General features: G+C 39.6%; 1 protein-coding gene across 2 annotated transcripts in view; it reads left to right on the plus strand.

Annotated features, from left to right (window-relative positions):
• LOC101848152 (ATP-citrate synthase) overlaps positions 1–21,140 on the plus strand; it is a 79,379-nt gene that overhangs the window by 24,435 nt on the left and 33,804 nt on the right. For both annotated transcript variants that reach the window (XM_005110016.3, XM_013088950.2), the window contains exons 2-13: positions 2,880–3,061; positions 3,853–3,975; positions 7,117–7,179; positions 7,660–7,758; positions 10,434–10,525; positions 12,498–12,577; positions 13,196–13,326; positions 16,357–16,475; positions 16,970–17,106; positions 18,816–18,877; positions 19,629–19,746; positions 20,688–20,839. In XM_005110016.3, the coding sequence (XP_005110073.1) occupies positions 2,912–3,061; positions 3,853–3,975; positions 7,117–7,179; positions 7,660–7,758; positions 10,434–10,525; positions 12,498–12,577; positions 13,196–13,326; positions 16,357–16,475; positions 16,970–17,106; positions 18,816–18,877; positions 19,629–19,746; positions 20,688–20,839 (1,326 nt within the window). In that variant the 5' untranslated portion in view covers positions 2,880–2,911. The remainder of the gene's footprint in view (positions 1–2,879; positions 3,062–3,852; positions 3,976–7,116; positions 7,180–7,659; positions 7,759–10,433; positions 10,526–12,497; positions 12,578–13,195; positions 13,327–16,356; positions 16,476–16,969; positions 17,107–18,815; positions 18,878–19,628; positions 19,747–20,687; positions 20,840–21,140) is intronic.

Raw genomic sequence — 21,140 nt, forward strand, 5'->3', positions numbered from 1 at the left:
TGATTCATGTTGTATGCATGTTCAACCGCTAAAATAATCGAGAAAGTATCTCATTGAATATTTATTCCAACAAACTTTAAATTTAGCTGAAGACATGAATACATAAACAGAAAGCAAAGAAGCAGAGATGTCAGTACTACAGTATGTACCTAATACCACTGAACTAAACTCTGATAGAACATGACAATTATTAATTTTTTATTTCACATTTGGCTGTTTGTGTCAAGCGTTTAGCGGCCAAGAGCCGGTGTCATAATCTAGGTCACAATCTGATTATAGGACGGTAAAAAGTCGACGAAATAAAACAAGCCTTCGCAGCTGTCAAGATATTATTAGGAGTTAGGTCCCCTCACATCTGTGAGGTAGACTCGACCAGTGTAATTGTTCGCTTACATAATCAGTGCTTGTGACTGCTTATAACTGTTGCCCGAAAGGGGTGAACAGGGTATATGTGACAATAAAACAGCTTTGACTGTTGCACACATGTTCCCTTCAACTCTTTTGGTTGACTCTTCCAGCCTCACTGTAAGCTTACTTAAGACTGCTTATGGAGTGGCACGATAGGGGTGAACAGGCTATTTCTGTGGCAATGAAACTGTTTAGAATGTTAGACATACCTTTCATTGGTGATTATGAGCGTCTTTTTACATTTAATTTATGAGGTTTACATCTATGAATGAATTTGACAGCGGCAATTTTTCAAAATTAGGAAGGAAAGCAGTGATTATTTGATTATATAGACGCTTCGCCACTGGAAATAACTACTCTTTGGCGGCCATTTTCTCACTAATTTTACTCCTGAAAACAAGTGACCCCCCACCTCCTTCTTTCGCAAATATCTCGACTTGTATTCAAGATAAATTGATATTTTTTAAAAATCGAAATAAAGACAAGTGAACAAACTTTAAGATGATACCAATAAATCTGCATGCCTAAAATTTGACGAGAGCCTGATTCCACCACGCTGCCTCACATATAATTTTTGCTATACTGCCAAAAGCGGTCCCACTTGATTGGAGATTTCTGTTCATTCATTACGTATTCCGATGTCCTAGCATGGAGTGTCTCTTACTGGGCTTTGACAAAGTTGTCAACCCTGCGATATATCATGTACATTCAGTGGGTGGTCGGTGGGTGCTCTGGTAAGGTTTGCTCCTTCTTTCCTACTAGGTCTGTCGTCTGTATCTCTCCTCCTTCTTTCTCGTGTTTGTTACTCTCTTGTAACGCCTCTAATCTTCGACACTTATATGACCTTATTGTGTGCAAGTGCCTTAAAACCTCTAATAAAACCTAAAAAGTTGTCAACCCTACGATATATCATGTACATTCATTGCTGAGTTCGTATAGTGTCTGAATGCGTGCACTCTTTATTTATGAATGGAGGGCCCTCAACCAGTACCAGTACCAGGCTTTTTTGTGAAGACGTGGGCGCTCTGATGTGGTTTGCTCTTTCTTTCCTATCAAACATCTATCGTCCTTATCTCTCCTCCTTCTTTTATCTGCACATGTATGTTGTTACGTTGTATAGTAACATCTCTAATCTTCAGCACTTATAAATAATAACATGACTTATTTGAGTTGCAAGTGCCGTAATACTCTTACTCTAAAACCTACCAAAACATTTGTGAAGATAATTAATGTGTAGGCCTTCTTTCGTGATGCTATGGTAAATCAGTACATCATCCACTCGCATTTTCCCATGGCCTCATTTTACAGAGAAATCACATGTGTCAATTTTGCGTTCTGTGTGTGGTTTTTTTTGTGGTCCTATTTCATCGTGGTCATGTGTGCGCTGGTCCAAAGCCATGCTTTTAGCTGACGCCGTCACGCCATTGACCCTGATTGTATCCATCTCCTTGACCTTTTTCGTAAGAGATCGTTCGGAGCAAGCGTGCGATTTTGATTTGGCTGGCTTTGCAGATTACATAGTGTAGTGCGTGTCAGTGTATGCTTGGGTCAACGAACCCAACGCAGGTTCATCGAAGCATTTACTGTCACGCAGCAGATAACGACCAAAAAAATTTTTTTTTAAATTGGAAGTAGAAGTGAAAGTGATAGACGACGGACGAGAGTTCTTCATTCTGGTTGGGAGATCATGCCCTCAAATGATTTTTCACTTTCACTTTCACTACTCGATAGAACTTTTTCTTCACTCTGCGACCTGCTTTTCTGATCTAACTTATGATAGAAATTATGTAATCTCAGGCGAGGCAAGTAGGTGAAACAAGCCGTGCTTGTTAAAGTTAAAGGGTTTTGTGGGCCTTGGACCTCTCAACGGACGGATTGTGGGCCATGATCTACTAAACGCAGGGAAGGTTACAAAGTAGGTAATATTCCTTCTTCTTATTTTGAGGAAAGGAGCAGAAAGGTATAAAAATTGCTTTAAGGCATTGCATTGGCTCACAACGTCACAAACTTCATGGAGCTATCTCTTTGAAATAGAGCTTTGGGAGTACACCCAGTCGATTTAGCACTTAATTTTCAAGGGAAGTTTATCAAAACCCAAAAACATTGTTTGGGCCCAAACTGGATCCCACAAAAACGTGTGTGACCTTTAAGGTGGGAAGATATACTTTGCGGAGGGCGCCACTGATTGGTCCTCTTTTTTTGTTTACTTTTCTTGCCTATTGGGGGATCGGTCTGGTCGGGGCGTTTTGCCAGCCAGGCTACCGCACCCGACTCGTCGCTTCAAAAACGCGTTTGTTTTCAGGCGACAAGATGGGCGATAGCCCCCGACCTGACCCGACCCGACCCGACCCGATCCCATTCGCAATGGGCACCCGGTCCCCCCCCCCTAAAGCTTAATGGCAGTATTGTGTCTACGTTCTTCTCTTTACACCAACTTAGCTAAACTAGGATGATACTTTGGTGTGTTTCAGAAGAGAACTGAGGCAGATTTGACAGCTTGAAGATGTCGGCGAAGGCTATATCTGAGGCAAAGGGCAAAGAACTGCTCAATAAATTCCTGGGAGATGTTGCCATGAAGAATCGCTTTGTCTCCATTGATGAAACCGTCAACTGGAACCAGGTCCTTCAAGACAATACCTGGCTTTCTAACGAGGTTTGTTGTCTGTTTTTCTTTCTTTCTTTCTTTTTTTGTGTCTCAGAGTTTGTCTTATTTTTGGCTGTTTTTGTGTGTGGCTGAGGCAACTGCAATGATTGGATGGTGGTTTTACATATTATAGTACCTGATATTCCTTCAGTGTTATGCTCTTCTGAATGTTGGTGAGAGATTCAACATGTTCTTGTTGCCCACAGTGTAAATGTATTGCATTATATCAAAAGGATATAGAACCTTATTGTTTCTATAATTTCACTAGTCATTTACTGCTGAAGAGTTGGGGAAGTAAAGGTGACGTGGAAAGGAACTGGCCACCCTACTGCAATATGCCGAAGGCCCAGAAAGTTGTTTTCACTGACAAAGCAATCTGCAATGTCCGGATCGGATGCGGGAACAACTTTTTTACTGCTGAAAAATATTGTTTTAGTGTATTTTCTGATTGTCTCAGTTGTATGTGTGTGTGTGTACATGTGTGTGTGTACATGTGTGTGTGTGTGTGTGTATGTATGTGTGTGTGTATGTGTGTGTGTGCATGTGTGTGTGTGTCTTTGTACATGTGTGTGAGCTTGCTCATGAATATACATGTGTGTTAAATTTGTGAAACAGGTTAAGAATGAGAAAGACACAAGAACAACAACAAAAAGGAAAAAAAACCAAACCCACCCTCAGTAAAAAAAATGAAAAAATCTAATGTGTTTTGCAAGTGCGATAAAACTTTTATTATTAAAATTTGAAAAAGCCTGAGAAAAACCCCCTCAAAAAACAAACAAGCAATTGTCTTTGTCTTCCAGAAGCTTGTTGTGAAGCCGGATCAGCTGATAAAGCGGCGTGGCAAACTGGGCTTGATCAAGGCCGGTGCTGACTTCCAGGGTGTCCAAGAATGGCTCAAGACCAAACTGGGAAAAGATTTTGAGGTAACGTTCGTGGTACATGTGTATTGTGAAAGCTGTTGATAGTGTTGGGCAATTTTATTTGGGTTTAAAAATTTCTTACATGGTAGCATGCCGCGCGCGACCTCAGTGCTTTCTTGTCATATCTCCATTTTTAATAACAGTGAAAACAGTTCATAACAAAGAGTGGGCTTAAGAAGAAGTCACATTTTCAATGTTAAAAAGAAATGGAAGTAGGACAAGAAAGCTCTGAGGTCGTGATACATAAAGCAGTTAAAACAAAAAAGGTGATACTGAAAGGAAAAAACCAGTATGCCATCTGTTGTGCAGATAATGAACTTTTCTCTTAGCAGGAGTGCGTGTATGGTTGGCGGGTGCTCTGGTGAGGTTTGCTTCTATCTTTCCTATCAAACATCAGTTGCCCTTATCTCTCCTCCCATCTTTTTGTCATATGTTATTCTCTAGTGGTGAGTGGTTGGCGGGTTCTCTGGTGTGGTTGCTCCTTCTTTACCATAAAAAAATCTGTCTCTATCTTCTCTCCTTCTTTTTTGTGTTTGTTACTCTCTTGTAACACCTAATCTTTGGCACTTATATGACCTTATTGTGTTGCAAGTGCCTAAAACACTTACTAGAACTAAACACTATTCTGTAGTGATACCTCTAATCTTCAGCACTTATAATGACCTTTTTGTGTTGCAAGTGCGTTAAAACTCTTAATTAAAACAATTTAGCAGTTATATAATATGACTTATTTTTGTTGCAAGTGCTTTGAAACTCTATATTAAAACAATTTAGCACTTATAATGACCTATTTGTATTGCAAGCGCGTTAAAACTCTTTATTAAAACAATTTAGCACTTATATAATATGATCTAATTGTGTTGCAAGTGCGTTGAAACTCTTTATTAAAACAATTTAGCAGTTATATAATATGACTTATTTTTGTTGCAAGTGCGTTGAAACTCTTTATTAAAACAATTTGTCACTTATATAATATGACCTAATTGTGTTGCAAGTACAGTGAAACTCTTACTCCAACTAAAGTAACAGGTGTGTGCACAGTACATTAAGGATACCGCAAAGTATTTGCTACTCTTCATTTTCTGTCACATGAACCACTAGTGGCTGAGCGGCGGTCATTGAATAACTAGGAATGTGGTGGTTTGGTTGTGTTATGTGTCACACCTCGTGAACCCATGACATAACGTCGTCAGTACAGTGACACCCAACTGACTGACCTTTGTTAACCCTATCCGTACGCCCTGGGCTCATTTTGTACCCCGGGGGTTGTATTCTTCATATTTTAGAATGCTTCTAGTACGAAGATCTCTTTGAAACTTTCAGTATTTCTCAAAAAGTCATTTTGGCAGGCTGCTGTGCAAAGCGTATGGATCGGACTAACGAGTAAATTTCCTCTCTGGAAAGTGGTGGCACAGAGTTCCCCACGTCGTATGGATACGATAGTACAACATGACGTAGGGATAGGGTTAAATAGAACATGTAGCATTATGCCAAGATGTTCAGATAGAAATTTCATTAAAGATGCAATTGATCTTTTTGCAGTATCACATTTCATAAGCATGCCTTTCCCACTGTTTTTAATCCGTGTTTCACGTAAAGTTAGAACTGTCGCTTAATGGTTATGAAAATAGATTTTGTTTGCTTTTTTTTGTTGGTAGGGGGGGGGGGGGGGGTGTTGCCTGTGCTGGTAGCCTGCTGCTAAATCAGTTTGGCAGCTGTTTAGTGGTTGGCTTCAAGCCAAGCCGATATTGATCTTTTGTGCTCGCCCCTTGATTAGCCCATTGAGGCTTAAAGATGGCTATTTTCCCGTGGTAAGATAAGTGACAGAGTGCTGGTTGGAAGTACAGAGGAAGAAGCATCATGATAGGAAGGGAGGGGGGGGGGGAATTAAGTGACCACATGTTATTGTTGACCTTAATGCTGAGAGATCTGAATCTTTCACTTGTTACCGTGATATTGTATAAAGGGAAAAATAGATTGTATAGTTTCTTTATCACTTTTGTATATATGCACTTAAAAATACACATGAACCCCACCCCTGGGGCGGTGCCACTGACTGAAGTTTCTTTAGGCCATTCCCAAAGGGGGGACATTTCTCGTTCTAATGCACAGTGGGATTGTAAATGGGCTGATCAAACAGTGGCATGCTCTTAACTGTGCCTGAACTACAACAGGGAACTGCTGCTTTTTCTTTCGTAATCCTTACTATCGTCATTTTCCTCTACTTCATTTGTATGTTTGTCACGCTTTTGTGACCCGCTATTTCCGGGGTGCCTTGATAGTCAAAGCAGACTTTGTGCTGCTGAAGCTAGAGAGATGAGCAGAGTAAGCCTGATTCCCTTTAAGGGCTTCTCTGTTGACATCCACCCCATGGCGCTCATTTGACCTAATGCAGTTGTGAGCGCCATAAAACCTCTACTAAAACTAAAACATCTCTCCTGTACTCCACATTATAGAAAATATGATGTTGTTGTTGTTTTCAAATTTCTTTTAGCTGCGAGCATTTCGCTCTAGAAAATATAACAAAACTGTCCAAGAAGTTCACTTGTCTGAGACAAACACTTTTCTCCTAGACAATAAATGGCTGTCTTAGACAATTTTGGCAGTATTGGTTAATTAACTCAGGACCGTGGGTGGTTGGAGGGTGCTCTGGTGTGGTTTGCTCCTCTTTTCCTATCAAACATCTATCGTCTTTATCTCTCCTCCTTTTTTTTGTGTTTGTTAATCCCTTGAACACATTTTAACATTAACTAAAAAAAAAGGCTACCCAAAGGAAATTGATGATGATGGATTATAGTTTGTTGTTATAGGGTGTTAGATATTATTTTGTATCTTATCTCTGTAGAACATATCTCTGTGTCTATTCACATCGAACAAATATGTTATTTTCCCTGCTTTTGTTCTCATACAAAGGATATGATAAAAATAATATTAGTAATGATAGATAGCATTTGTATAGCGCAAATCCCATTCCCTCCTGGGTGAAGTGAGGAGAATTCGTGTAAAGTGCCTTTCCCAAGGACACAACGTCGGGCTCGTGGCTCGAACCCCCCAACCTGCAACCTCACCATTATGAGTCCGGTAGCCTTATCACTAGGCCACCAACGCCACTAACGATGCATTCTCTGTGTTTATTTTTTCCAGATTGGAGCTGCTAAAGGCAGATTAAAGAACTTCATCATCGAACCTTTTGTGGCTCATAAACAGGTACTTTATTCACTAGACATTTATAGTTTTGTGTTTCATCCCATTTTTAATACTGACAGAATGCAGTCCAGAGAAGCATTAAAAAAAATATGAATGAACAGGCTTAAAACTAGGTGTTGGGTACAACTCTAAAAAAAAAGAATTTGTTGTCAAACCTTTATTTACTGACAAATGTCTTTTTTCATTGACCCTTTTCACTCTGCTCCTTAGCAGGATGCCTAAAATGTCATCTTTGATGTCTTCATTGTGAAAACAAATTTTTTTTAATTGTAAGAAATTGCACTACATTGAAATGCTGACTTGTGTTTTACATCACTGCTTTTACTTACACAAAAGTTTCGATCCATAGTATGGGTTACGGCATGCTTTTTTCACTCTTATAGTTTTATTGGCAAAAGCAAAACTCATTCTTTGAAGTTCTTCCATCTGACAAAAGTATTGACTTTGGGGTTTTTTTTGGGTTTTTTTTCTTTCTTTCAGGAAGAAGAGTTTTATGTGTGCATTCATTCACATCGCACGGCTGACACTATACTGTTTCATCATGAAGGAGGTGTTGACATTGGGGATGTCGATGCCAAGGTAAGTTTGCCAGTTTGTTCCATTCATGATTCATCCTGCCAAAAGAACTTTTAACCCTATCCATACGCCCTGGGATCATTTTGTACCCCTGGGGTTGTATTCTTTACTTTTTAGAATACTTCTAGTGCGAAGATCTCTTTGAAACTTTCAGTATTTCTCAAAAAATCATTTTGACAGACTGCTATGCAAAGCCTACGGATCGGGTTAACAAGTAAATTTCTTCTTTGGAAAGTGGTGGCATAGCGCTTCTCACTTCGTGTGGATACGATAATAAAACACGATGTACGGATAGGGTTAAAGCAAAAAAGGAGGCGTGATTCCCTTTCAGCGTGTCTGTGATATCTGTTTTGATTACAAGCACTGTTAGCTCAAGTTATGAATGGGTAACGCGACAAGAATCCAAGCTGTAATGTTCTTGTTTTTGTTTTATGTTCATGTTAATTAATTTTGAAACCACACATAAAATGCTTCGAAATTAATTAACGTGAACATAAACAAGAACATTATAGCTTTGATTCTTGAGTTCATGACCAATCGCCCTCAATATGTAAAATTAAATGGTGTAAAATCCGACCTAATATTCACGAACACCGGTGTCCCCCAAGGTAGTATAATCTCCCCTGTCTTGATTGCTCTTTACACTAACGACTGTACTTTAACTAATAAAATTTGCGGATGATTCACCTTTTAAAAAAATTTTTATTTACATTTTTTTGGGGGTGAGTTTTACAGCGCTCGCAACTGCATAAGGTCATATGACCGTGCGGGACACACGGAACATTTTCACTTGGTAGGAAATTTTGAATTTTGCCCAGGTGGCGGCTGAAGCCTACTGTTATCGATTTTAGACAACCAAGGGATCTTTAACGTGGGCTACTTGCGCATGCGACCTCCAAGATTTTTTGCATTTGTCAGAGAAGGCTAGGTGTAGATCTTTCCTACCAGAAGATCAGGGGTGTGGCTGAAAGACAGCAGTAAGAAGGAGCCAAGGAGTAGCAATAGAAAGGCTGCAGAAAGAGTCAGGAGCCCAGAGGAGGGGGGCAAAGGAGGTGAGGGTGTGGGGGCAGAAAGAGGAGACGAAAGCAGATTAGAGAACATTTCTAGAGAGCAGGAAAGGAGGCGAAAGGAGACGATTTTAAAGAAGAAAATTTTTCCGTCACTACCCGTATTCAAACCCGGGACCTTTGAAATTCAGCTTTACAAGGCCTTATAACAACAAATGAGAATGAATTTAGGGACACTGTTAATGTATTTACAAATTGGTGTGATAACCACTTCCTTTTACAAAATGGAAAACAGACGAAGGAATTAATAATAGACTTTAGAGTCAAAAAAAGATCTTTTGATTGCAACCACTATTTATTAAAGATGAGGAGGTGATGGTTGTAGACTCTTACAAATATCTTGGAATAACAATTGATAACAAGCTTGACTGGCTTATCTACGCTGCTCTTGTGTATAAAAAATATAAATCAAAGAATGTTCCTTTTTGAGGAAAATAAGACGTTTTCGAATTGATAATTAGATTCTTTCCCTTTCATACCATTCTATGATTGAAAGCGTGTTACTATTATGTATTTACTGCTGGGCTGGGAATTGAAGGTTGAAAGATAAACAAAAATTTGACAGACCGTTGAGAAAGCCTGCAAGATCTCTGGATATCATTTTACTAGAACTGATGAAATGTTTAAGATCACAAGTTTAAAAGAAATAAACAAACATTATAAACGACGCATCACACCCCCTTTCCACACAAATTGTAAGATCACACAGCGGCAAATATACCTCTACCTCTAAAAAAACAAAGAAGGAAAGATACCCAAAAATTTTTTTACCATCTCGTATAAGGCTACTGTCAGAATAAACATAATGTGTATTGCTTTTTTCGAGTATGCATCTAGCTCTAAAGGTCTTGTCATTAAATTCCTGCGTGTGGTTGAATGATGCATCTGATGTGATATGTACATTCGTCAGCTTTTCTTTTCCTTTCATATTGCATTTTAATTAGAGAAATATATAATTAAAATTTTTGTGTATACCTGCTTGCGTTATTACGGTCCTGTACAGCCAAGAAAAATTTCCCTCTGGGACAATAGTGTATTGTCTTATCTTATCTTATGTGCAGGAATCATTTATTCTAGTTTAGTAAGTTTGTAGAATAGGTAAAAAATGCTGCTGTTTCTTGTGTTATATGATGATAATAATTTACTCTAAAATGTTTGTGGGTGGTTGGCAGGGGTGCTCTGGTGTGGTTTGCTTCTTCTTTCCTATGAAACATCTATCGTCCTTATCTCCCCTTCTTCTTTTTTATGTTCGTTACTCTCTTGTAACACCTCTAATCTTCTGGCGCTCATTTGACCTTATGCACTTGCGAACGCCGTAAAACCTCTACTGCTCTGGTGTGGTTTGCTCCTGCTCCTTCTTTCCTATCAAAAACTATCGTCCTTCTCTCTCCTCTCCCTTTTTAAAAATGTTTGTTACTCTCTTGTGACACCTCTGATCTTCGGCACTTATATGACTTTATTGTGTTGCAAGTGCCGAACAACTCTTACTCAAGAAAAAAACAAAACCACTTAATAAAACTAAAACTTTCTAATTTTGCTTTTTTTGTTTTTTTGTTTTATGGTGGGTTGACTCTACTGACACTTAGGTAACGTTCCTTCCCTCTTCTGTAGGCTGTGAAACTTGACGTTGAGGTGGACGGAACTCTGTCGGCTGCCGATGTACAGAGCAAGCTGCTGGCCAAGGTCCCTGCATCCGCCAAACAGTGAGTGGTTGTCTTGTTACATTTGTGTGCGCGGGGCACCCAGTTTGTCTTGTTACATTTGTGTGCGCGGGGCACCCAGTTTGTCTTGTTACATTTGTGTGCGCGGGGCACCCAGTTTGTCTTGTTACATTTGTGTGCGCGGGGCACCCACTTTGTCTTGTTACATTTGTGTGCGCGGGGCACCCACTTTGTCTTGTTACATTTGTGTGCGCGGGGCACCCACTTTGTCTTGTTACATTTGTGTGCGCGGGGCACCCACTTTGTCTTGTTACATTTGTGTGCGCGGGGCACCCACTTTGTCTTGTTACATTTGTGTGCGCGGGGCACCCAGTTTGTCTTGTTACATTTGTGTGCGCGGGGCACCCAGTTTGTCTTGTTACATTTGTGTGCACGGGGCACCCACTTTGTCATGGTGTGGGTGGTTGGCGGGTGCTCTTTCCTATCAAACCTTTTTCGTCCTCATCTCTCCTCCTTGCGGATGGTTGGCGGGTGCTCTGGTGTGGTTTGCTTCTTCTTTCCTATCAAACATCTATCGTCTTTATCTCTCCTCCTTCTTTTTTGTGTTTGTTACTCTCTTGTAACACCTCTAATCTTGGGCACTTATATGGCCTTATTGTGTTGCAAGTGACGTAAAACTTCTACTAAAACTAAAAAACACCCAGTTTGTCTTGGTATTTGTTAGGGCGGGTCACTCAGTTTGGTGGGTGGTTGGCGGGTGCTCTGTTGTGGTTTGCTTCTTCTTTCCTATTGAAGATCTATCGTCCTTATCTCCCCTTCTTCTTTTTTATGTTTGTTACTCTCTTGTAACACCTCTAATCTTCTGGCGCTCATATGACCTTATGCGGTTTTGAGCGCAGAAAAACCTCTACTAAAACTAAAACCCAATTTGTCTTGTTACATTTGTGTGGGCTGGACACCCACTTTGTCTTGGTCTTTGTTTGGGTGAGTCACCCTGTTTGTCTTGGTGTTTGTGTGGGTGAGTCACCCAGTTTGTCTTGGTGTCTGTTTGGGTGAGTCACCCTGTTTGTCTTGGTGTTTGTGTGGGTGAGTCACCCAGTTTGTCTTGGTGTTTGTGTGGGTGAGTCACCCAGTTTGTCTTGGTGTTTGTGTGGGTGAGTCACCCAGTTTGTCTTGGTGTTTGTTTGGCTTGCTCATGTTTTTCATTACCTGTGTGACAATGGATGTACAAATTAATAGAATTTCCCGATGAGAATATTTTTTGCCCTTCGACTATGATGGCCTGAAAAATTTTCTGAATGTTCTTATCTTTTGATAGTAAGTGCTTTACCTGCTTGTGCAAAAAGTTAAACATTTGTGATTTAAATATTTGCTGATTGCTCTACTTAGTTTAGTTTTAGTAAGAGTTTTACAGCGCTCGCAACACAATAAGGTCATATAAGCGACAAAAAATAGATGTGTTACGAGAGAGTAACATACACAAAAAAGGAGGAGGAGAGATATGGACGATGAATGTTTTGTAGGAAAGAAGGGGCAGACCACACCAAAACACCCGCCAATCACTCGGCCCTTTGATTGCTCAACAAGTGTGATTAATTGGTAATTGGTGTGAATATTGTGAGTCAACTTCTATAAGCACAAACAGTTGTATTCTTCTCATTTTAGAATACTTCTAGTATGAAGATCTCTTTTGAAACTTTCAGTATTTCTTGAAAAGTCATTTTGACTGACTGCTCAATGCAAAGCGTATGGATCAGATTAACAAGTAAATTTCCTCTTTGGAAAGTGGTGGCACAGAGTTCCCCACGTCGTATGGATACGATAGTAAAACATGACGTACGGATAGGGTTAAGTGGTGACACAGAGTTCCCCACGTCGTATGGATACGATAGTAAAACACGACTCATGGATAGGGTCAGGTGTGAATAGTATGCTAAGGAATAATCTAACATTTATGAGGACACAATTGTGTTTTTAAAAATTAAATTACCTTCTTTTATCTGATTTTCCACAGACCTCTCACCGACTTCATTGTAACACTGTACAAAGTTTACCAAGATCTGCACTTCACTTACTTAGAGATCAACCCTTTGGGTAAGAAAATGTCTGTTTTCAGTGTTTCATTCATAAGTCTACTCCCAGAAATTTTTGTCCACCGTACTCATTGTTCATTCTAAAATATGTTCAGTTTGTCTTGAGTTGTATAAAAAATTAATAAATGTTATGAAAAGTTTCTATGTTATCTCTTTTTTGTTATATCTGTGCTCCATAAATAATATTGCTGACAAACTTTGAACAAGCAAAAGTAAGTAGGTAAGTTTATTCAGTGTTTAAGGCTATTGGCCCTCATCACGTCTCATGAAACACTCATTTGATAAGTAAAGTTTCCATAATGAATACGTACAGGTTGTGCACATATCTCTTATCATAGGTCAAACATTCCATATTTCTGTCACTGGGCTGAGTCAGGCTGGGAGGGATTAACAATTTTCTTTGATGGACAAAGTGTGAACAATAGAAAATAAAGTGAAATTGGTCTTCAATTTCATGAGAGTTACACACATCTCTCACATAAGGGCAAATTAGTTAATTCCCACCAATAGATTGTTATTTAATGGAAGGCTATGGGTTTTTAACAAAGCTATGACTCTTCTGCTCCCATAGAACAAGCGAAAGAGTATGTTACGAAGTTTTATTACATTGTATTTTCAGTTGTGAAAGGGGACCAAATCTTCATCCTTGATCTTGCTGCAAAAATTGACCAGTGTGCGGAATTTCTGTGCAAAGCAAAATGGGGCAATGTAGAATTCCCCCCGCCATTTGGAAGAGATGCTTTACCTGAGGTATGGGAGATTTACAGGAATTTGTTTTGCCTTTATGGAAGTTTGCTAGCAAAAGTGTATCTTGATTTTGAGAGACAGTGTGTGGGTGGTTGGTGGGTGCTCTGGTGTGGTTTGCTTCTTATTTCCTATGAAACATCTATCGTCCTTATCTCCCCGTCTTCTTTTTTATGTTTGTTACTCTCTTGTAACCCCTCTAATCTTCTGACGCTCATATGACCTTATGCAGTTGCGAGCGCCGTAAAACCTCTACTAAAACTAAACTAAACTAGAGACAGTGAGGACATTGGGTTTTTTTAAAGTTTTTTTTTTTTTCCTGTTCCTTGTGAGTACCAAATATTTTTTCCAATTCAGTAACCCATGCTGTCATAATGTAGAGGCGGTGAAGTTGGAAGCCAAATGTTTGGTTTATAGTTTCTTACTGAGCTGGACCTCTTGGTGACAGCTTACTCAGCAAAAGCAGATGCTTGGTTTTTAGATTATTGATTTAATGCTGTAATCTTACACCGTTCTTTTCTCCCCCCCTCACAACTCTTAGCATACACCAGCTGTTGAAAGTGCCTTATAAATGATTTCAATTTGTTATCTAAGCCTCTCTCTTGGTATTGATTTGAGCACAGCCCTTTGGAGATATATGCAGATCATTTGCATTATTGCTTGGACCTTGGGTTTTTGCAGGCCGTGTCTCGAAACCTATTACTTGCAGTTTTATTGCTTGATTAGGACGATTGTTTAGTTTTGTTTTCACGTTTTTGTTTTCTGCTCTTCCTTTCTCTCTTGGTGGGTGGTTGGCGGATGCTCTGGTGTGGTTTGCTCCTTCTTTCCTATCAAACATCTGTCGTTATTATCTCCCCTCCTTTTTTTTTGTGTTTGTTACTCTCTTGTAACGCCTCTAATCTTCGGCACTTATATGACCTTATTGTGTTGCAAGTGCTGTAAAACTATTACTTAAGCTAAACGTCTGTCGTCCTTTGTTGTCTTTGTTTCTCTATTGTAACACACGGGTGGTTGGAGGGCGCTACTGGTAGGTCCTACTTCTTTACTTTTCCTCTTCTGTTTCTGTCTGTCTGTCTGTCTTACTGTTTCCCAGCACTAAATGACCATTAGTGTGTCTGTCAATGTGCTTCTCTTTACTCAAACAAACAAACAAACAAACTCTTGTAGCACCACTAATCTTCGGCCGTTATACAACCTTATTGAGTTCTAAGTGCTGTAAAACTCCTACTGAAAGAGGGTGGTTAGCGGGTGCTCTGGTGTGGTCTCCTCTCTCTTTCCTATCAAACATCTATCCTCTTTATCTCCCCTCCTTCTTTTTTATGTTTGTTACTCTCTTTTAACACCCTTAATCTTCTGGCACGTATATGATCTTATTGTGCTGCAAGTGCCGTAAAACACTTACTAAAACAAAAACTCCTACTAAAACTAAACTAATTGTTCCTGACGTATGGAATTATTGTGCTGACTCATCAGATACTCACCACATCCCCACATGGCAAGAAAGTTGAAAAACATGCCTTTGGCTGCCAGCCATCATTTGCATTTCAAAGAAAAGAAAATGCCCTTGTTGTTTGTGTGGACGGGTCAGTGGGTTTTGTAATGGGGCTTACTGAATTATATTAATAATAATAAGTTCCATTTCTAGAGGACATTTTCATGAGGCAAGGGCTTTATGGGCTTAACAATGCACAGACATTACTTGTTAGCTTTGATAGCACTATGATGTTTCCCGATCTTCTGTGGGTGGTTGGTGGGTGCTCTGGTGTGGTTTGCTCCTTCTTTCCTATAAAAAAAATCTTCATCTTTATCTCCCCTCTTTCTTTATTGGTTTTGTTACTCTCTTGTAACACCTCTAGTCTTCGGAACTAATATGACCTTATTGTGTTGCGAGTGCTGTAAAACATCTTACTAAAACTAAAACTCTCTTTTAACACCTCTAATATTTGTCACTTATATGACCTTATTGTGTTGCAAGTGCCGTAAAACTTCCTAAAACTAAACTTGATCGTCTCAATAGCGTTTTTTGGTGTTTTTTTTTCAGTTTATACATAACAATATGAGAGGATTAGTTGTGGACACTCTTGTATGTTTTGTCAGCGTACCTATTGTTTCACACTTTTCCTGTGGGTGGTTGGCGGGTGCTCTGGTGTGGTTTGCTTCTTCTTTCCTATCAAACATCTATCGTCTTTATCTCCCCTTCTTCTTTTTTATGTTTGTTACTCTCTTGTAGCACCTCTAATCTTCTGGCGCTCATATGACCTCATGCAGTTGTGAGCGCCGTAAAACCTCTACTAAAACAAAAAAGTGATTCCGATTACAGCTTTCTGTCTATGGCTGTGGATATTTATTTTGTGCTATATGACGGCTCCTACTCCTCAATTCTTGACGCTGTTGTGTTGGTGGGTGGTTGGCGGGTGCTCTGGTGTGATTTGCTCCTTCTTTCCTGTCAAACATCTATCGTCCTTATCTCTCCTGCTTTTTTTTGTGTTTGTTACTCTCTTGTAACACCTCTAATCTTTGGCGCTTAAGTAATCTTATTGTGTTGCAAGTGCCGTAAAACTCTTACTAAAATTAAAACTATTGTGTTGTTGATTTTGCTTCATACCGCCCTGTCTAATTAATAGCTTTTTAAAAATTATTGTTTTGACAAGATAAGTGGTGGCTGGAGAGCGCCACTAGTAGGTCCTACACCTGTGCTTTCTCTCTTATTTTTCAGTCTATCTTATTTTTCCTCAGCACTAAATGACTATTGCATTAATGTTCCACTTGGTACTCTTAATCTCTAAAGCAAGGGTGGTTGGAGGGCGCCAGTGGAAGGTCCTACTTCTTTACTTCCCCCCCTCTGTTGTTTCTGTCTGTCTGTCTGTCTTACTTTTTTCTCAGCAGTAAATGTCCATTATTGTGTCGATGTGCTTCTCTTTACTCAAACAAAAATCTCTAAAACCTCGTTTCAATTCCCCATGAAGTACGTAATAAATTATGGAGTCATTTCAATTTCCCATGTAAAAAGTTCCTGGTATTTTGTTTTGTTTTCAGGAAGCTTACATTGCAGACCTTGATGCCAAGAGTGGAGCCAGTCTGAAGCTCACAATTCTGAACAAGAAAGGCCGTATCTGGACTATGGTTGCAGGAGGTGGAGCCTCTGTCATATATGCGTATGTCATTTTTCTTTGCTCTTTTCCTTTTCAGTGTGTCAGCTGAATTCAAAAATTGATGTGTGGGATTTTTTAAATTTAATAGGATATCTTACATGAAGATTTGTTTTTTACATTATGTTTCAGATCAATGTTAACTGGTTTGATGTAAATCTACATTCATATCTAAAAATGCATCTTAAAAACGCATAAGAGAAAATGTTTTGAAAGGCTCTAAGGCCTTATCTAAAGCTCTGGTACAAAAATTCCAGAAAAATGTACAAATGTAGAATTTCATTTTTGTTTGCCCCACAGTGATGAATATTTATTTAGTTTGCTGTGTGAAAGGTTACTGACAATTACTGACTTCAAGTGTGATGCGATCGAGAAGAAGAAGTCTAACCCTTCACGAGACATTTGTAATTTTTTTGTTGGATCCGTTGTAATTTCTTTTTGGTTGAAATTTAAAATTGCAAGCTAACGATGATATATCTTTTCCTACTTTGTTGAAACAGTGACACCATTTGTGACCTTGGCGGTACTTCCGAACTGGCCAACTACGGAGAATACTCCGGAGCACCCAGCGAGCAGCAGACTTACGAGTATGCGAAAACTATCCTCTCTCTCATGACTGAGGAACGCCATCAAGATGGTAAGGGATTCTGTGAAACAGAGGTGCTGATATTCTGGATAAATCTGAAAATCTGGATTTCTGAAATTGTCTGGATTTTGCTCGCCTTCTTGACCCAAGATGAATTTGATAATATTATGATCCTTAGATTTTTTGAGTCCCTACACACATGACCACAGGGTATTAACAATTCTGATCAAGCATGAGAAATGAGTTTGGAAATGTCTTTTAAAGTTTGAAGATTGCCTTCCTGGCAATACTTTGCTTTTCTTTTCCAATCCAGCGGCCATTTGAGTTCTAGCTCTTTGGCCTGTCGTTCCTGGCAATCACTATTTGATTGATATTTTCTCAAAATGGAACGACAAAAAACAGTCTCTGTAAAGACTGTAGCTCATACACAGTTACATGTTTGAGTTTTACGTGTTTCTGCCTTCTGCTTCCCTTCACAGTCAATTAGTTAACCAATCGTGCTGTGAACTTTTGCGAAAGTAAACAACTTGTGTTTCGCGTGCTCATATGACCTTAGCAGTTGCGAGCGCCGTAAAACCCTATACTACAACAGTTCCCTTCACGAGTAATAAGTATTGTTGGGGCCTTTTTAAAAAAAATGGAGTCTGTTCAAATGATTAACTCTTTTTATCTCTGAGTGGGGTAAACCCGATATGCCGGGACCCTCTGTTCAAGTGATTAACTCTTTATCTCCGAATGGGGTAAACCCGCTACGCCGGGGCCCTCTGTTCAAATGATTAACTCTTTATCTCCGAGTGGGATAAACCCACTACGCCGGGGCCCTCTGTTCAAAGGATTAACTCTTTATCTCCAAGTGGGGTAGACCCACTACGCCGGGGCCCTCTGTTCAAAGGATCAACTCTTTATCTCCAAGTGGGGTAGACCCACTACGCCGGGGCCCTCTGTTCAAAGGATCAACTCTTTATCTCCAAGTGGGGTAGACCCACTATGCTGGGGCCCTTTTTTGTACTAAATCTAAAAATGACAAAAACGTCACTAAATAGGTCATTAAATCAAAACAAGTTAATCTATTTCAATAGTTCTTCATCTAATAAATGAACTCCCGGTAAAAGAGACCTAATTTCGGCAATTGCTGAGAAGTAATTTGATGTCGAAGTAGTCGTAAAGGAATGTGCCCGAGCCGTTGCCAGCGGCTCACCGGCACAGCAGTTCCTACCGTGAACTGGTGGAAGCAGCTTGCCAGAGATAAAGAGTTAACTTTTAATATCACGTAGTTCACATGGGTGGCCGAATGACTTTCTCTTAAATGGCATTTGGTGTAAAATGGTGGAGGTCGTTTCAAGTATCTGAAGAGTGTACCTGTCTTTATTATACTTTGTGAGAGTACAAAACTACCTCCAACTTGTGCATTTATAGATATTGTAATGAACAAAGCATCAGTGCAGCTGAAAAATCATGAAAAGAGAGAGAAATCGCTGTCCCTACATGGAGTTACCACTTAGCTTTCTCTGCCCTCCTTGTTAACTGAGAGTATGCATACACAGAAGAGGGGTACAAAATGTGTAGTTCTCTTTCACAAATACTAATGAATTTTTACACGTGTTACTATTGTACTCGTTTCATTTAATTTAATTGCTGGAAATATTCAAATGACTTGGAAAGATTATGTCATGTCAAAAACTCATTTTTATTTTTGTTGTTTTCTATTAATTTTTTTATTTCTTTAGATATGTCAGTTATTTATTATTGCTTTCTTTCAGGAAAAATTCTCATAATTGGCGGAGGTATTGCCAATTTCACCAATGTAGCATCAACTTTTAAGGTAGGTTGAGTGTTGACTTTGTATTTTGTATTTCCTTAGAGGTGTTTATGATAAAGATTAGAGAAGCCGAGTAAAGTCTGGGAAATTTCAAAGCTTTTGCGCCTTTTATGCCAACATCACTTTTACAATTGTTGATATAAAAGGGGGAAAAGTGTTTGCTTGTGTATATTTCTCTTTGCAAGAAATTTCATAGTTTCTGCCGTTAAATGGTGAAATTTAAGAGATGTACGAGCTCGTACTATACATTGGACATCAACATGGTAACGAGAACCTGTCCTCTGTTGTTGACTCATTTTGCTTTTGTCTCGATTTGAAATGGTGGGTGGTTGGCGGATGCTCTGGTGTTGTTTGCTCCTTCTTTCCTATCAAACCTCTGTCGTCCTTATCTCTCTACCTTCTTTTTTTGTGTTTGTTACTCTCTTGTAACGCGTCTAATCTTCGGCACTCATATGACCGTATTGTGTTGAGAGCGCCGTAAAACCTTACTAAAACAAAAACCTTATTCAAACTCCCAACACTGAAGGTGGATATTGCTTGTGGGTGGAGGGTGGGTGCTCTGGTGTGGTTTGCTCCTTCTTTCTTTTAAAAGAATCTATAATCTCTATCTCCCCTTCTTCTTTTTTGTGTTTGTTACTCTCTTGTAACACCTCTAATCTTCGGCACTTATATGACCTTATTGTGTTGTAAGTGCCGTGAAACTCTAACTAAAACTAAACTCCCACACTGAAGGTGTATATTGCTTTTTCCCCAGGGCATTGTGCGAGCTCTTGAGGAGTACCAGCTGAAGCTGAATGAAGGCAACGTGTCCATTTATGTGAGGCGAGCGGGGCCAAACTACCAGGAGGGACTGAGGATCATGAGAGAGTTGGGTACGTCTCGGAAGCCACAGAATGTACTTTTGTACTCTGTGATGACCTGGATTTTTGTGTCTTTAGATAAATTTCTGCTTTGAAACCGTTGAGCCCTTGCTATCAGTACACCAGTGGCACGTACTTTACTTTTCCGATCCAGCAGCCATTTGGGTTCTAGCCAATGGCACGTAAAAAACTGCCCCTGTGGGTGGTTGACGGGTGCCCTGGTGTGGTTTGCTCCTTCTTTCCTATAAAAAACATCTATCTCCTTTATCTCCCCTCCTTCTTTTTTGTGTTTGTTAGTCACTTGCAACACTTCTAATCTATGGCTCTTATATGAACTTATTGTGTTGCAAGTGCCGTAAAACTCTTACTAAATCTAAAAAAACTGCGCAAATGCCTAGCCATCGGTACACCCGTGAGCGAGACCCCATCCCCAGCTTGGCCCACCTGAGACAAAACGTGTACAGAAAACAGCGTTTACCACACAAGACGTTATTGGTTATTTTGAGGATCTTTCTCAATTAGATTCTGGTAATGACAAGGACTATCCTTCTGAATTTTCAAGGTAGCTTGTTTCTTTGGTCTGAAGGATTTAAAAGTGCAAAGTTCTATGCTGGGCACTCATATGACCTTATGCAGTTGCGAGTGCCGTAACACCTCTACTAAAACTGAAACTAAAGTTCTATGCTTCTTTTTTAAAGCATCACAATTGCACATTTGTTTTGATTTTAGAAATAAATGTAGCTTGGAAATTATAATGAATGAAGTGTGTTCTGAATAGTTAATGAGTTAGATAATTCAAAGAAGTATTGTTGGGTTGTTTGATTTTTTGTATCTTATCCTCTTAAGATTATATTTAGTGCTCATTCTTTTCAGCTCTTACTAATTCGAGATTTTGTGTGTTGATAAGATTGTGATCACTTTGAGCTAAGAAAGACATTTCCAAATATATCCAGGCAACAGACTCGGCCTGCCAATCCATGTGTTTGGGCCGGAGACACACATGACTGCTATTGTGAGCATGGCCTTGGGAAAACGAGACATCCCCACAACACCCAAAGCTCTTCCGACCACCGCCAACTTCCTTCTGCCAGCCTCCGCTAATCAGGTACTTACATCATACAAGTACTATATACACGTGTTGCTAGGCGTTTCCCCCTACCTCACTTACTCTCTCTTGCCTGAGTGCACATTAACAGACTAGTCATTGTTCTTTTTTCTGTCTAGACGAACTAGTATATTCTGAAAGAGTTATTTTAGTCTGCAATAACACCATCTGGATGAGTGATATAAAAATTATGTAACGTGGTGGCGTCTCTTACTTTGATTGAAGGTAGTCGTTATTTATTTTGCTAGGTGGGTACAAGGGGCCACTCCGAGAAAAGAGAAACTGAAGTGGCACAGGCAAC

The sequence above is a fragment of the Aplysia californica genome, unplaced genomic scaffold (assembly GCF_000002075.1).
Source record: "Aplysia californica isolate F4 #8 unplaced genomic scaffold, AplCal3.0 scaffold00842, whole genome shotgun sequence".
Classification (NCBI taxonomy): Eukaryota; Metazoa; Mollusca; class Gastropoda; order Aplysiida; family Aplysiidae; genus Aplysia; species Aplysia californica.